Source organism: Camelus dromedarius, chromosome 17 (assembly GCF_036321535.1).
Source record: "Camelus dromedarius isolate mCamDro1 chromosome 17, mCamDro1.pat, whole genome shotgun sequence".
Taxonomy (NCBI): domain Eukaryota; kingdom Metazoa; phylum Chordata; class Mammalia; order Artiodactyla; family Camelidae; genus Camelus; species Camelus dromedarius.
The window spans coordinates 1,226,044-1,242,859 of record NC_087452.1 but is presented as its reverse complement, the minus strand read 5'-3'; the positions used below and the strand labels follow the sequence as shown (position 1 = coordinate 1,242,859).

General features: G+C 55.4%; 1 protein-coding gene across 1 annotated transcript; it reads right to left on the bottom strand.

Moving 5' to 3' along the window:
- Nucleotides 1–2,316: 2,316 nt before the first annotated feature.
- SEC61A1 (SEC61 translocon subunit alpha 1) lies at nt 2,317–16,708 on the bottom strand. The gene is made up of 12 exons (XM_031471064.2): nt 16,553–16,708; nt 16,337–16,404; nt 13,757–13,822; nt 13,584–13,662; nt 12,490–12,621; nt 10,632–10,741; nt 10,223–10,376; nt 7,738–7,898; nt 6,454–6,651; nt 5,990–6,181; nt 5,537–5,613; nt 2,317–4,290 (listed from the first exon to the last, which is right to left on the bottom strand). Exons 1-12 carry the CDS (start codon nt 16,557–16,559, stop codon nt 4,104–4,106), a joined length of 1,431 nt encoding a protein of 476 aa, XP_031326924.1. The 5' UTR covers nt 16,560–16,708; the 3' UTR covers nt 2,317–4,103.
- Nucleotides 16,709–16,816: the final 108 nt, after the last annotated feature.

The window sequence follows — 16,816 nt, the reverse complement described above, 5'->3', positions numbered from 1 at the left end:
GAGGTGTAGTGTGTAGAGTCTCCCTCTCCCCCAGCCCTCAGACACGCTATGCTTCCCAGCATTTATTAGGAAATATTTCAAACGTAAGGAAAGGTTCAAGGCCACACAGGCTCTGGAGTGGAGGTGTGGGCTGTTTCCTGTGCCCACCACTTAGCAGCACGCCGAGCGAAGAAGGCAGACACAGAAAGACAAACACCCTGTGGTCCCACTTGCATGTGGAATCTAAAACCTAAAAAACAAGTTCATATATCCAGGAGCAGACTGGGTGTTGCCAGAGGCAGGGCTGGGGCTGGGTGAAACGTTACAAAGTTAGTAAGTTCTGGGGACATAGTGTAGAGCACGGTGATGATAGTAACACTGCATTGCATATTTGGAAGGTGCTAAAACAGATCGTAAAGGTTTTCATCACAAGGGAAAAAGTGTGTAACTGTGTGGTGATGTATGTTAGCTAACAAGGCTTATTGTGGTGATCGTTTCATAATACATACAAGTATCGAGGCATGTTCTACACCTGAAACTAATACAGTGTTATGGGGGGGGTGTTCATAGGCTCTGTTCACTCACTTATTTAGCTGAAATATAGTCGGTTTACAATATTGTGTTAATTTCTGGTGTGTAGCGTGGTGATTCAGTTATACACACACTTATGCATTCCGTTTCATGTCCTTTTTCATTATAGGCTATTACAAGATATTGAATATAGTTCTCTGTGCTGTACAGTAGGACCTTGCTGTTTACCTGTTTTATACCTAGTAGTTAGTATCTGCAAATCCCAAACTCCCAATTTATCCCTCCCCATCCCCTTTCCCTTGGTAACCATGTTTGTTTTCTATGTCTGTGACTGTTTTTGAAACTAATACAGTGTTACATGTCAATCACATCTCAATTTAAAAAAGGGAAAACAGTTGCAGGCGTCCTGTGAACCGCCGCTGGGCTTCCTGCCCTTGGTCCACCTCATCCCGTCTTCTCGTGCATCTGTTTCACGCACGGTGCCGACATCTGTGCACCTCCCCCCTCGGTACTCCAGCGCTATCTGGAGCTCGATTTGTTTTTTCAAAGGTCAAATTTACACACAGTGAATGGCGCTAATCCTCAGTGGACAGACAGCTCCACGAGTTTTGACAAACGAAGCCCAACTCCTGGTCAAGGGCGTTTCTAGCACGCTGACCCGAGGCGCCACGTTCAGGGTTCTCCCACCAGACCCACCTTCCCTGCCCTGCGGCCTCTCAGGGTGGGCACATCTCTTCTGCAGCTGGCTCTTTCAGCCCCTTGGACAGCCAGGTCCAAGCCCCGAGACTGGTGCGGCCGCGTGGGCAGTCAGTTCTTGGTGATGCGGGGCCGCTGTCTGTTCATCCACCTCCCTGTATGGGGCTCGGTGAGGCGGGGTCCTGTCTTACTTCTCGTGGTAGACAGCCCGGAGTGGGACAGCTGGGCGTAGGGTAGGTGTTTAGTTTTGCAAGAAGTTGCTAGGCCTTTCCCTGATGTAGTCTTCTTCCCCCCCGCCATCCCAACCCTATCTTTAAATACGGACAGCAGCGCGACTGCTCTGCTCACCGCTCCCCCGCGGCGGCACATCTCGGAGGTTCTTCTACCTCAGTGCACGAGGGCTGTCCTGCTGGTTCCTTTCCATAGGAGGGAGGAGCTGTAATTTATCCAGTGCCCTCCGATGGGCTTTTAGGTGTTTCTCTCCTTTCTGAGCTGGGCTTCACAGGATGGACAGGAGTTTGTCAGGCGGACAGACAGAAGGGAACTGGGGCAAGGCCCGAGGCTTGGCAGACGCTGCAGAACCTCGACTTTGGGGACGAGAGCTCTGAGGATGGACACAGCTCCTGCCCTGTTGACCCAGGGGCTCGGTCATGTGCGCTGAATGGAAGGAACGGGTGATGGGGAGGTGTGCTGGCCGCAGGCTCAGGGCAGGGTGACGGCGAGTCCCAGGGCCCCAGCACCGGGGGTTAGGTAAGTGGGGGAGGGCACTGCCTGGGCCCCTGGGACTCGAGAACCAGGCACTGGTAGGCATTGAAGTTTGTGCTGCGGCTCCTACAGCCCCTTGGATGGTGTCACGTGCCCAGCCCCTGGCCCTCGTGTCAGGAAGCCATCCTCCTCCCTGGGCCACGGGCTGGCCCCTTGGGTGCAGATGGGAAGCTCACCCACTTCCCCACCACTCACAAACTCCCTGCATCAAGGGGAGCCCCGGGCAGAACCAGGACCCAAGCCTCCCACACCCTGAAGGGCACCGCACCCCAGCCCACGCCCTCCTCTCACTGGCATTCTCGGCAACACAAGAAACTGAAAACCAAGAGACCACCACCAAGCAGCTTGTAAAAAGTTGGCTTTATTTCTCTTATTCACCTTATCTCAGTTTTGCCGCTTTGGCGTCCACAGTGACAGTCCCCTGGAAGTTGCAGCCAGCCCCCGCCCACCATGACCAGTCACCGTGGAGCAGGGCCCGGGCCACGCAGTGTCGGAGGCTGCAGCAGGGCTGCGGGGCGCCTCCCGCGGGGCCTGCGGTCCTGGGGTTGGCGGCGCTGCCAGCCCAAGGCCGTCACGGGGTCCCCACGGCGGGCGAGCAGACTGTGGGGGCTGGTGTCAGGTCTCCACTCAGGACTGGGTCGGACAAGGCCACGTGTGGTATGGTGGGTGCCCGGGCCTGGGGTCCACGGGCCTTCCTGGCTCTGCAGCTGACTCGCGGGTAGTGTCAGGCAAGGTTGCGTTGTGTCCCTCGTCAGGGTCCCCTGGCTGGCACGGCCAGCGAGGTCTCCTCGGAGCCCCTCCAGACTCAGGCAGGTGCCACGCTTGCCACCTCTCCTGGCTCTGTGCTTCGAAAGCCACTGTGTACCTGCTGCTGGTGGGGTATCTCCACAGGGCTGCACGAGCCCCTGGACCTCCCGTCCTGGACCTGGGGTGTCCTCCAGTGAGAACCCCTCAGGCTGCGGCGCCCGGCTCTGTCCTTGCTGCCGGTCCCCAAGACGGGACTCCCCAGAGGCTTTAGAAAGGGTTCTGATTTCTAAGACTTAGGTCACCTGTTATTGTGAACAGTACTTATTTTAGACATAACTCTGAGTCTTTTTATAACAAACCTTGGAGAAACTTGATTTCACCGTGGGTCTGGGCCTGTGCCCTCCTCTCTGCTGGGCGGTCCTGACGAAAGCAGAGGATGGAGGCCTTGTGCCATTTACTTTACTTGCATTTGGTCCTAAGCACATTTTAAAAGTTCTAAACATTCGACTGGGAAGTCTTCAGCCTAGCAGGTAGCATCTGAGGCCAGCCACGGAGCCTCCCCTCAGCAGGGCAAGCAGGAGGGGAACCAGCACGGGAAGCAGGCCCAGTGAGAGCCAGAACCACCGGACAGGCGGCTCCTCCGGGGTCCTCCGCACAGCGTCCGAGCCCTCAGCGAGGCGGGCGTGACGCCGCAAAGCCGCGGCACTGCGGGCAGAGGACACGCGCTGCATGGGCACAGAGCCGGCAGGGCCGGGCCGCCGCGCTGCTTTTCGGCCCCAGAGCCCGACTAGACAGCCAACGGGCACAGGCAGAAAAACCGAGGGCCCAAGAGTATCATCTGGAAATTCGTCCCTCTCTTTTGGAAGAAGCGCTATCCTGAAAAATTAGTTTTATAGGGGAAAACAACCATGTCTTTCAAAAAAAGTCTTAAGCCGGATGTTCCCGCCCTGGTTTGAAGGGGACGCACTGGCGAATCGCCCACTCGCCCCAGAAAACACGATCTGCTTGCCTCTCACCCTCCTGCCACACGAGCCGCAGACCGTTCAACAATGTTTGTGCTTCTAACCAACAGGACAGTCCCCCGGGGAAACGGCTGAGACCACTGCAGTAGCCGACAGCACTGAGAAGGTGCAAAGGTCAAAACAGAACTTACACGGACCCGGGGAGCCACCCCCGTCCCCACCTCTGGCAGTCAGCGGAGGAAGACCTCTCTTCTACAGTCCGGATGCCAATGCCAGAATAAAAAGCAAAATTTCAAACTGGAAAGTTTCTAGCACTTTAGGAAGTGGAATGAAAGGATCAAATGCGTCAGGAAACCAAGTCCTCACGCCGCAGCAGTGCTCTGCGCTGAGGCTTCGCCGTGCCTGCCGCTCCGGGAGCCAGGCTCAGAACAGGAGGGCCCCCATGCTGCCGACCTCGCTCTGCTCCTTGACAAAGATCTCGAAGTACTGGTAGATGATCGTGACCGCCAGCAGGATCCCCGTGCCAGACCCGATGGCGCCCAGGAAGTCTGCCAGGACGGAGAGGGCCCCGATGCACAGCCCGCCGAAGGCTGCGGCCGTGGGGATGTACCTGGGGAATGGGAGACGGTCAGCCACGCGCCGCCACGCAGGCCCCTCCAGCCCGGCCGCCTGACCCAGGCCACAGGAAGGGCCAGGCAGCCAGCCCCGCTCACCTCGATTTAGAACCCAACTCCACGTCCCCCATGAAGTTTGACCCACTCGCACATCCTAATGTTCTGGACTAGGACTTGCTGTCCAGGAAGTGGCCACACAAGTCACACGTGGCTACTGAAACGGGACCAGTCTGATTAGAGACGCTGAAAGTGCCACCCGGGATTCTGAAGAAGATGAGTTACGACCTTTTTTATGTTAACTACAACTCAAACGACATTCTGGACCTACGGGGCTAAATTAAATGCATCATACAAGGTAACAGAACGTTTTACTAGTTGTAGGTCTGTATTTTTACCTTTCAAATGTGGCTGCCAGGAAACTTAATTAAAATTTAATACGCAGTTTGCACTGTATTTCTAGTGAACGGCATTATAAATCGAGAGGCTTCAGAGAATTCCTAAGAGAATGAACAAAGCTGCCCAGCTCTGACAGGGATAGATAACGATTTGGAATTCCTGTGGCTGAGGTCCCCAGGACAGGCTTGGTCCTGATTACAAAATCTGACCCTGTAAACAGCTTTACAGGGAACCAGTCACATTCGTTCCTTCCTGTGTCACCTGCAACCACTTCCCAGTGACCACAGAAGTAGTGAGTGGTTGGCATAAAAGTCTAAGACCCTGTGGCCAACTCTGCTGACCAAGAGGCAGCCCTGCTGTGAGGGAGAGGTGTCCCCTCCCCTGCCCCTATGGTTGCCCTACGCTGGAGGCCTTTCCTGTATCCCCAAGTTACTGCCATATGTGGCCCCACCACCTCTGCCCAGATGCACAGTGTCCAGCCACCTCCCAACCCCAACTGACTGGTCTCAGCCTCCAGCACTGACCTCCTAACAGGACCTCGAGCGCCAACCCCTCCCTGAAGTCTCTGCCGCCCTCTCTGGCTTCACCTGCTGGACACCAACCTGTGAAGAAGCCTGACCCTCCAACCCCCTCCCAGAGTGCCCTGCGGAACCCTGCCCACAGAGCTCAGCGAGGTCCAGCGTCCCACAGCACCGTCCAGCCACGTGCTTCAGTCTCCCTCCTGGTGAGAGGCTAGGTGTGCTGACTTGATTCTCCAGTGTCCAGCACTTAGCAAGCTCACAGAAATCTAAAGACCCAGGGACCTTTCCTGCCCTGGGACCCCCAGCCCCCAGGGCCAGCACCCACCGGTTGAGTTCATGGACCATGGACGTCTCTCGGTGGCCCCGCATCACCATCTGCTGCTCCTTCAGCTGCTTCGCAACCTGCGAGATGCCCACCAAGGGGACAACGTTCAGATTCAGACGTGAAGTCAAAGGCCGGGTGGGTGGTTCACGGGTCACCACTCACTCACAGACCACCCCCCCCGCCCCCTCACGGCACTTGCACAGGTCTCTAAAACCGCCGCCAAGAACTCAGGTGAGGTCTAGTTTCAGTGTGGCTGCGGCCTCCCAGGCAGGCACTGACTTACTCATCCCAGCTCCACCTCTGGCCACCAACCCTCCGGAACTGGCCCTGACCGGGATGGAGAGCTGCGTGCGTTCACAGAGGACGCGGTGAGCAGAGGCCCCCCACCAGTCAGCGGCCAGAACTATGGCTCCGGCTTTAACTTCCTCCCCAGAAACTGTAGTTCACACTCACATCCTTGGCAGAGGAGCCCGAGACCTCGATCCACGTTTTGGAGAAGAAGGCGCAAGAACCCAGCATGAACACGATGTACACCACGGCGTGGACGGGGTCTTCCAAGACGGAGCCGAAAGACTCCGGAGGGGACAGGTAATAGCAGAGGCCACCGACCGGATAAGCACGCGCTGGGCCCCCGGAGGAAGTGTCCTAGAAGAGGTCGCAGAAAGCCTGTGAGTGTCCTCTCCCACCCGAGCGTCAGACAAGGCCAGCTCCGAGCCATGAGAAAGAACAGTTTTGCTCAGGTGCCCACAAGGCAGTTTTCTGACTGAAAAGGAACTTTAACGTGCATTTGTAATTAAGAGTGCCTTCGAGTTGGTCACGAGCAGGACACACAGGGGCCCAGCAGCGCCACCTGCCACAGCCCACACGGCCAGGGGCCCAGCACTTCACGGATGGGGCCCTGAGGCCACTGTACTTACAGACCAGGTGCCCAGCAGGCTGACCAGAAGGTTGCCACTGAAGCGGGCGGACAGCATCTGGGAGATGACGTACAGGTTGGACACCAGGGCGGACTGCAGGATGATGGGGATGTTGGACGTGTAGAAGAGCTTGATGGGGTAGGTGTTGTACTGGCCTCGGTAGCGGGCCGACTTGATGGGCAGGTCCACGCGGAAGCCCTGAGAACCAGACAGCCAACAGCCTCACTGCCTCGTCCCCGCCATGCCGGGTTCCAGGGCTCCCAGGCCACTGCACCGGGGGCACTCGGGCAGAAGGCACCCAAGCACAGCACACGAACGATTCCATTTGTCAAGAAACAAAGTCCACCACGTTTCAGCCACACCTAGGTGGGACAAAGTCCTACCAGTGGTTCTCTGGGGTCTCCCCAGCCTTCAGGCAGCCCCTAGGCGAGGCCGCCCGCCGCCCGCGCAGCTCGGCCCCTCCGGGACGCTCGCCCTCGCTCCAGGGAAGCCACGCTTTCCGGCTTCTCCACGAACACAGCCTCTCCCTCTGAGACTCTTGGAGACTGAAGGGCTTCCTTCATATGTATACACTTTGCAAAATCCCAGTGCCAAGAGCAGAGTTCAGAATATAGAAGGTTTAAAATAAAACCTTAACAACCCGACCACAAGTACCTGCCAAGCCCCCCAAGAGTTAGCTTGTTATGAACCAGGCAACTGACTACCAGTCTTGGCTAAAGGAACAGATGTGTCTGGTCCTCGGAAAAAGCACGTGGAGGCACAGGCACCTTTGCATGAGCAGTAAGCTGCCTTCTCAACGCTCTCCCTTCTTCTCGGTAACTGTCAGAGTACAGAGCGGCTGATGAGAAACACAGAGGTTAACCCAACTGCGGGAAAGCCATGGGCCGCTCAGGTCTCTTATTCGGCAGCGAGTGGCCCAGACTCACAGCGTGGAAGGTAAGAGCTGTCTAAAGGAAGGCCTCCCCAGATGAGGACGTGCCCACACGCACCCAAACTCTGGGTCAAAAGTGACAGGGTTTCACAGTCTGATTACTGTTCACTTCTCTGAACTAAGACCTTGGAAAAACGCTGACAGGCCCAAACAGAAGGAACGTGGTTTCAGAAACGTCAGCTCTGCCAGCTCAGGCAGGTGCCCGGGACTCCGCGGGACCCACATGTCCAGAAAGTGCGCCTCACCATGTCAGCAGGGCTGGGTGGCTCACAGCAGCCCTGGGGGAGCGGGGAGCGGGGAGCGGGGCGCTCGCCAGGCACGCTGACACTCAGACACGCTGGGTCTGAACGCACCTGGAAGTAGATGACCACTGCGAAGACAAAGATGGTGGCGATCAGATTCATGAGGTTGGGGAGATTCTGGCGGTAGAACGCCTCTCGCAGGGCTCGGACCTTGTCAGTGCGTGTGGCCAGCAGGTGGAACAGGGCGATGATGGCACCTTCAAACTCCATCCCTGTTATGGGTAAGGGAACAAGCAGCTCAATGTGGCGCTAAGCTTCTCAGTGGCCAAATTAGAGAGAAACACAGAATTGGTTCTGTGACTCACAGGTCCTCCCCCTGTCAACACAGGGGTAGCGGAGTCTTCTCAACCCTCGTTTCTGTTTCTTCTCTAGATTTCAACCCACAGAAATGGGCTACTCTACCTTTTTGAATTAACTGACCTCATTTCTTTGGCTTATGAGTCAGAGGCCACCAGGTGTGTGGACAGTCAACTGCAACGCTGTTACCAGCAAGTCTGCTGAGCTCCAGCGGAAGGACCCGTCCCCATCCCCAGGGACTTCTGAGCAGCTTGGGGTGCAGGCTGCCCCGACAAGGCGGCCCAGGCTCTCTGCTCACACTGACAGCCAGGCCGAAAGCACAACAGGGGCACCACACAGTCCATCCCAATCAGAGTTCATACCCTCCCACAAAGCGGGGCCCAGCAGCAGAGCCAGGAAGCAGAGGTTCCCCCAGTGGAACGTTCCCCCGGATAGTCGCAGGGACCCCTCCCCGTTCCAGGATTGCTCCTCTGGGGCAAAGCCTTCCTTGATCATCCAGAGGAAGCCCCCATCTTCCTCTGCTGTGTTTTCTCCTCAGTACCGGTGGTGACACCTGAGGCACACGGACACTCGGTTCATGGTATCCCAGTACCGAGAACAGCATGGGGCCCTGGACAGGCGCCCAGTGAGTGTCAGCTGAGTGACGGGCGGGGCCGGGACAAGCTCCGGTTCTCTTCGCTGGGATTCCCGCCGCCTGTTCCCTCATGCGCAGGGTGGTGAGGGGCTCGGCCACAGCCATGCTGCCCTCCCAGCCCTGCAACCTTCATGACCTCTGCCCTTCCCCAGGGTCATCCTCGTGACCCCACTCTTCTCCCTTTCCCTTCACTCCCCAGTGAGTGTGGCTCAGGTCGTGGATCACGCCCGCACACGGGGGGCTGTGGACGCGCCTTCCTGGCTGCCCCCCTCCAGCCGGGTCCAGACACTGCCGCTGACCTTGAGACGCCCACGGAAACAAGCCCACCTTTGCCCCCAATTTCCCATCACCCTTGTCCCGTCTGGTGTCCTTTTCTCCCAATGCCCTCGCTCAGCGCTTCCCTGCTGACGGGCGGGAGACCCAGCAGCTCCCTAGATGCACACTCTGCCTGCCCTCTGTCCACCCGGGGGAGTCCCTCACTCTGGGCCCATCGCCCCCGCCAATGGCTGCTGAGCCTTTACCAAGTGTCCCCCCTCCTACCCTGGGATCACCTCCTCGTCTCAGGACACACTGCTGCCATCCCTTCAGCCTCTAACCTTTTCTGACCCAGCTCTGAAAACACTGCCTTTGGCCCCTGTTTCTCCCAGTTTGCCTCGGATGTCCTCAGCTCCAGCCAGTGCGCAGGGAGGAGCCGTCCGGTCGTGCCCGCTCTTCTGAGGGCCTCCAGTGCTTCCTACCTCAAGCCACACTCTTCTCCCTGCAATGTGTTGGCACAAGTGGCCGTCCCTGTCTGGGGACCTGTTTCGGGTCTGTCTGGTGAGATTATGGGCTCTCTGGAGGCCAGGGACTCTGTCTCCACCCTTCCATTAAAACAAAACAGTCAAATGTGCATAGATACATATGTCTCACGTACTCTTCTAAACGAACAACATACCGAATGATGAAAATAGCTGATTTCTCCTTCCTGATAATCGTACTTGAGTGTGTAGAAACTTTTATGAAAAACACCCTCCAACGAGACCCCCTTGGCACTCCCCGCCCGGAACACAGGGCGCCAGCACTGGCCACGCCCCTGCCGCGCGCCCCGCAGCACACAGCCCCGCATCCTCACTTGTCTCGCCCCAGCACTCAGGGCACAGCCGGGGCTGGACCCAGTGCGTGAGCACCCACGTCCTTGCCTTGTACAAAGTTGCCCCTGGCAACCAAGTTGCTGGTTCAGTGACTTCATTTTCAGAAACTTACTCACTGAGAGCAACTGGCAAAGTATGTACAGATGAGCAAACGAGGATAACAAAGACTGGAAACACTCCAGACGTCCGTCACAAGACTTGTTAAGAGAACGTGCTTGACCCCTGCAGCACCATCTGCCCTGTGCTCAGAAAAATGAGGCGGGATAATGTATTCTGGCCAGTGAATGCCCACGACACTCTGGACGTGACAAATGCCAGCTGTGTGTTGTCATGAGCATAAGCCTGTGTTTTAAAAACCACTGCAGACGCACCAGAGAAGTCAGAAGAGATGTAGCTAAACTGATCATTCTTCCTCGGAGTGGGCCACCGCTGGCACTCCTCACAGAACCCGCGCCCGGGGGCCTGGGGCCCTCACCTCGGCCGGTGTTGACGGTGGTGGGGCTGAACGCCTTCCACACGATGGTCTCGCAGATGTTGGTGGCGATGAAGAGGGAGATCCCGGAGCCCAGGCCGTAGCCCTTCTGCAGGAGCTCGTCCAGAAGCAGGACGATGAGGCCAGCGACGAAGAGCTGTGGACACGGACAAACGCACGTAAGCAGCCGGGCGGGCGGCCGGCCTGCCTCCTCAGGGGGGCGGCTTCTCTGCAGGGGGCAAGCGCCGAGGGCTCCGTGGACGTTGCCCGGCGGCCGAGGCTCCTTCCCTTCTGAGTTCAGAAGGGCAGGCACGGGGCTCCGGCTTCTTCTCGGTGGTTTTTTATGCTCGATTCAGCTCTATCACCCAGGGAGTGTGGCCGTGAGGGCTCCCAGAAGGGCCGGCACACATACCTGTATGGTGATCAGCAGGCAGATGCCAGCGCCCATCTCGGAGGGGTCTCCGTACATGCCCGTCATCACGTACACGATGGACTGGCCGATGGTAATGATCATGCCGAACACTACAGGCCAGAAGAAACCACGTCTCAGGCGGGCTCCCCTCTCCCGCCCCAGGGCCGCGAGCAGAGCTGCCAACACCCACCCGGGTGGGCAGCCCCGGAGGAGACGGAGACTGTCGGGCCCGCCTCCGAGGAGCCGTCCAGGAACACCAGCACATGTAACTCAGACACTTCCAACTAAAGCACGGAGCTCTTTAATTCCACCTTCTCCCAAATTCCTTTCCTCTCTGTGACAGGAGGAGGACATGAGCTGAAACGTGGTTCTCACAACAGGTGCTCAAGACGACACTCAGGCACACGCCGGTGACAGCCCCACACGCAGGCGGGTTCCGGGGGAACCAATCGCCTGGGCCGCCCAGCAGGCTCGTGCTCCAGGTCCGAGCCCAGGGCACAGCACGCCAGCTCTGGGATAAAGTGCTCCCTTCCCAGTTTCTATTCAACATGCTTTTTAAAGGAGGACCCCACAATGCCACCAGTCCGGCCGGCACACTCCCTCCGCCACACGGCGCTCTTGGCCCAGTGGAGGCTCCCCTTGTGTGCCGGTCCTGTTTCCCGCATCATGCATTACACTCCACTCCGGCGTGTGATGGAACCACGTTTTACTGATTACATGTTACTAGACGGATCTCTGAGTGTGGGTTAGGCTTCAATTTCAGCTTCTCTGCTTAGTTTGCCAAAAAAATAAAATTTTACTCCTGAGTGTTTCCCAAATATAGTCCCTGTTTGATATCTTAAAAAGCACTCAATTACACTGAATCCTTTTTTTTTTTTTCCAATGGAGGTCCTGGGGATTGAACCCAGGACCTCATGCGTGCTATGCATGCCCTCTACCACTGAGCTATGCCCACGCCAAGACTGAATTCTTAAGGCAAAAAAATTCAAAAAATTGTCCAAGACCAAAGAGGAAACAGCTGATCTGTGCTTTTGAAAATAATGCATGTATATATTTTAAAATCCTGACTTGTGTCTGAAACTGACACGTTTAAATTAGATTCGTCTTACTTGCTCAACTCTTTAACCTACTGACTTACGATCTGTGAAGGGCACTGCCGTGGAAGAACACAGCTGGGTAGGGGACTATAACCCCCATTTCCTAATTACTGTACGTCAGTCACACTCAGAGGCTGAACTTGGTGAACGCTGACGACTGGTCATCACTGCTACGAGTGCCACTTGCTATTTACTGTTGGGCAAATAGCACTGTTGTCCCCACTTTTACAGGTGTACAAACTGGGACGTGAAAGCTGTCTGCTTTGTCCCAAGGTCACAGAGCTGAGTGGAGGGGATCACCTTTCCCTAAGCCAAATCCTAAACTCCCAGAAAAAAAAAAAAAAAAAAAAAAAAAAAAAAAGCCTTGTCAAATACCTGCCACGTGCCAGGCACTGACTGGTACTTGACACACATCATTCAGCTGAACTGAAGGAGCCACAGCTCCCCCGAAGTGGTAAGGAAACTGGCAGTGGAGGGCACCGCCTCAGAGCCCTGCCCCTTCCCGTGGACACGTGGCCTTGGGGCGCCGACCCCCCCCCCCCCCGCCCAGCATGCCCCAAGTGCTCTAACACAGGCCACAGGGTACCTGCAGGGCTGTGGGCCCAGGCGGGGACATCACAGCAAACAAAAAACCACCACCTCCTCCCAAAACAACCAACCCCCCAAAAAAAACAGAAAAAAACTTTGTATGCCCTAAACTTTGTCGCAAATCCAAATTCTCAACTACAGGCACCTGAACATTACTTAAAAGTCCCACTTACACTTCTGGGCTCCGTTGAAGAGGGCTCGGTCTTTTGGAGTGTCGCCAACTTCAATTATTTTGGCACCAGCCAAGAGCTGCATGATGAGGCCGGAGGTGACGATGGGGGAGATGCCCAGCTCCATCAGTGTGCCTTAGGGAAGAGGGAGGCACAATGCAGTCAGCAGTAGCTCGGAGGAGCCAAACACGGTTCAGAACATGAGTGAGCAAAACCGGGCTGTGTCCCCCGACACAAACCCGGTGCGTTTCGGTCTGCCAGCAGTATTCAATTCAGGGAAGAACCCCCAAAAGCCACAATAAGAGGGTAAATCAATTCACTCTGCTCAATTTCCAGGTAACATCTTATTCTGTTTAGGAAGTCACATGGCGTTTACACTGATCGCGGCATTTAAATTCACCATGGACAGATTCATTCTGGTTGTACAGAGATAAGAAACGTCCATCTCTTCATCAGTTAATAAAAAAGGATAACATTCAAATAATTTCCAGAGTCTGGAAAAGAGGCCTGCACTATTGTATCTAGTTGTGAATAAACCCCTACCTTACATTATGCTAAAATGAGCTGTACTTCCAACTGTTCTGAACTTAATTTGAACCATATTTTAAAAGTGAGTTAATCGAAAGCAGTATCAGTGTAAATGCTAAAACCCACCCTCGAAAGGCACCCGGTCGGAGTATTCAAAACGCTGTTACATATTTATTATTCTGGACATACATATGTAACCTGTACTATGAAAAAGATGCGGCTGAGAAACAAATTACATATTCTAAAGAATGTTATCGAAACAGGAGAAAGGTAGGTAAAAATGTCATTTCAGTTGTTTAAAAAGCATTCTAGTCTTCCCACGCTTCTTAGAATTCTCCATGGTGCAGACATACCTTGTTGTTACAGGTTTCCTTCTGCGTTCAGACGTGATTCCAAAGGTGCTACGTGCCTGGGTGCTGAATCCAGCACTTCCTAAGGCTGCTTTTTAGCACAGCACACCAACGTTCTTTCCCAACCCTCTGAACGCCACCTAAAGCTGAAGTCTCTGATTTCACTGAAGGAGCCTGTCAAGCCCACACTGTACAGAGAGGTACAGAGGCCCGCCATACCTCTGTTGGAGGCGAGGATCACTCTCATCCAGTAGAAAGGGTCGGCTGAGTCTGAAGACATGATGCCAAACAGGGGGATCTGGAAACAAGCAGAGAGGAGTTGGTGCCCTGGCCTCCAGCCCACGCGCCCCCCCCCCCGCCCCCCGGTACTGGAGCCCAAAAGCCGTGCTCACCTGGCAGCACACCAAGAAGATGAAGAGGGTGATGGCAGTCCATAGCACTTTCTCCTTAAACTGAATCTGCAGTCGGAGAGAAGGAATCAAGGCAGCAAGTGGCCTCCACAAGCACATGGACAGAAATGGACTCAGATCAAACCCCTTTCTCTGCTCATCGGAGAAGCAAGCCTTGAACACTCCGAACCATGTACCAAATGCAAACACCAAAGTGTAAGTACACGAACTGCATGCTTTCTACATACAAGGCACATGTGCAGAACCTTCACATGTGTCGTCGCGTTTAGTCATCACACCATGTTAACAGTATTATTATTTTGCAACAAGAAAACTGAATCTTGAAAAGGCTAAGTAATTTGTCCCAAACCCCATGGCTGTAGTGGGTTTGAGTCCAAAGCCTATGCTCTGAACCATCAGTGTGGACAGTTTAGGATCAGACCCAAGATCAAGAACGTTGCAACAGCAAAGAATTCCCAAATCAGGCAAGCCCTCACAACATATGAGCAACCACATTTCATTTGAAAGGGTTTTGCAATTGACAGACTCTTGTATTGAACTAATTTGTAATTGTGATTGTTTCTTAGTGTATTTTTCATGACTAAAAAAATACTGGAGGAGGGAGAGCTGTACGTTCAGCCTACTCACTACCAGCAGCATCTGTTTAAGACTTCTCACATCCCGTCTGGCATGTAAGCAGGACACTGACTACACAGAATCATTCTACAAATGACTAACCAGCATCATTACAGAAGCTGAGACCCCTGCCCAAGGCCCGCGTGGGACTGCACAGTAGAGCGGGCACCCTTCTGGGTCCTCTGCTCTGAAAGCTAAATGTCTTCACCAGCACCTGCTGCCTGCACAGCAAGGAGGGGCCTCAGGGGGCTTAACAAGCACGGGTAAGTACTGTGTGGACCGAGGATCGCAACATGGAAGTACCTTGTGAGCGACAGTACTAAGTGAACAAAATAGTATTCTTAAAAAATATTCTTTCAAGCTGAAGTTTAAGTGAGTGTGGAGTCGGGGTCCTGGCTCTCTGGTCAGCCTGGGGCTGCAGTCCTCCATGTCTGCCTCCCTGGACAGGCCTTGACAAGACAACCACACAGGCAACAGGGATTTGATATTCAGATACTCCACGTGAAGGTGGGGTGAACTCAAGAACTCTTCCTCTTGAGAATGCTCCCCTTCCCCCACCTGTCATCTTCCCCCACCAAGAAATCAGGAGGCCGTGGGAAGGCAACACCACTTCAGGCTGACCAGTAACATAACAAGCTTGTATTGAAGTGAGTCTTTAAGGGAAAAAAGAGTGGACAATTTTTACAAACCTCCTCGTTTTTTAATAACCAAGTCTCTCATGGATGCAGCCAGATTCAACAGCAAAACATCAAAATCTGTTTATCCAAGTCTTGTCCACCCGAGGCTTCTCAGCAGCCCCCAACCCACCCTTGACTCCTAGCTACTCCCTCTTCTCCCTCTGCTGCAAAAGCCTCTCAGCCCCTCCGCTTTCCTACGCCACCTCCACAGCAAACTTCTAATCTGCCTGGCTCCTGCCGCTCCCCCCGCACCTTTCTGTTTTGTCAATACCAAACCACATCTAACACTCCCTCCCATCAGGCTTCTTTGCCTCAGCACACTCTCTGTTCCTTATGCCTAGAATTCCTTTCGCTTTCTGCACGGTAATTTCTGTTCTTCCTTCACAGCTGCCATCAGACACCAAGTCTTCCAGGGGCAATCCCTTCCAGAGCCATTGCTGTACCCTGCACACACTTCCACTGCTTCATCCACTGCAGTTACAAGGCCAAGGTCACACCAGGGACTGTGTGAAGGATAGGACCCTAGCAAACCTGCCTCTAGAGCCATGCTCTTTCTTCTGTGCTGGAGACACGCACGCACACACACACACACACAGATCTCTGCATATTAGCTCATCAAAGGCAGCACATATGTGGGGCACGTGAAAAAAAATGTGAAGACGGAAACCTGTTACTCTTAACTGTCTTTAAGAACCCAGTGAAAGTTTTCCTCGTTGCTTAGTATCTTTCCTTACACTGGCAACACTCACTGTCTTGGTCTGTAGCTGTGCAGCAGCGAACATTCTGATAAGCCTTCACCCTACCTCTACGTTCCTATCTTCCCGTGTTCTAATGGGCCTGCTGTAAAAGCAGGGTTCGCAAATGCCCTTATTCTCAGTAAGTGACAGTCCACGGAAAGGTACAGACTCAATGTACAGACGAAAAGGGACAGGTCTGGGCTCCTTGCGGCAGCGGGATACAAAGAGCATCTCCTAGAAGACCCGCCACCTGCTCCTGTTGGGGCTGAAGAAGGACAGGCAGCTCCATCGGAGTTCCCCGAGGCTCCCGAGGCCTCGCGCCCTCCAGGCCGGCATCCACTACGCGTGGCAGGGCACACCCGAGGCTCTGCGCACCGGCGGACGCTCACAAACGGCGCTCCAAAGCAAGCACGACGGTTCGGTGAGATCCCCGCAGAGCGGGCCACGCCGACACTCCCGGGGGAGGGGCGTCCACTCGGCTGCCGGGCCGTTTTCAACGGGCGCAGGGCTTCACCCAGCCCTCCTGAACTCACCTTCCGCTCCGGCTTCTGGATTTCGGGCAGGATCACACAGAAGGGCTTGATGACTTCCAGGAACTTGACTTGGAGGAGAGAGACAAAAGGAGAGCTAGTTAGGGCTGCAGGACCCCGAGCCGCCCCGGGAAGCCGTCCGCCCGGGCGAGGTGGGGCAGGGGCGCGGGCCGGCCGGCCGGGTGGGCTTCCCGGCCGGGGCTGCCCCGAGGGACTCACTGGCCATGGCGGCGGCTGCTCAGCTCCGGGTCGGACTCGGGGTCGCGCTCCGGCTCCGCTGCGGTCCGACTGCGCCGACGCTGCCAGCCCGGCCTGCTCCGGAGCGCCGCGCCTCGCCAAGAGACACGTCAGTCCTAGCGCCGCCGCCGGCCGCTTCCGCTTCCGCTTCCTGCCACGCGCTGCGGCCGCGCGCCGCCTGCGCCGAGACCACAACTCCCGGCGTGCCGCGGGGCCCCGAGGCCTGTCGGGAGGAGGGGCGGGGCG

What these genes read in the sequence shown, in the direction of transcription:
- SEC61A1 (XM_031471064.2), bottom strand. An exon ending in TCCAGAAGCCGGAGCGGAAG is followed by an intron (nt 13,823 to 16,336) that starts GTGAGTTCAGGA and finishes CTCCGACTGCAG; the next exon opens with ATTCAGTTTAAGGAGAAAGT. An exon ending in CAGTGGTCATCTACTTCCAG is followed by an intron (nt 6,652 to 7,737) that starts GTGCGTTCAGAC and finishes TCTGGTTCTCAG; the next exon opens with GGCTTCCGCGTGGACCTGCC.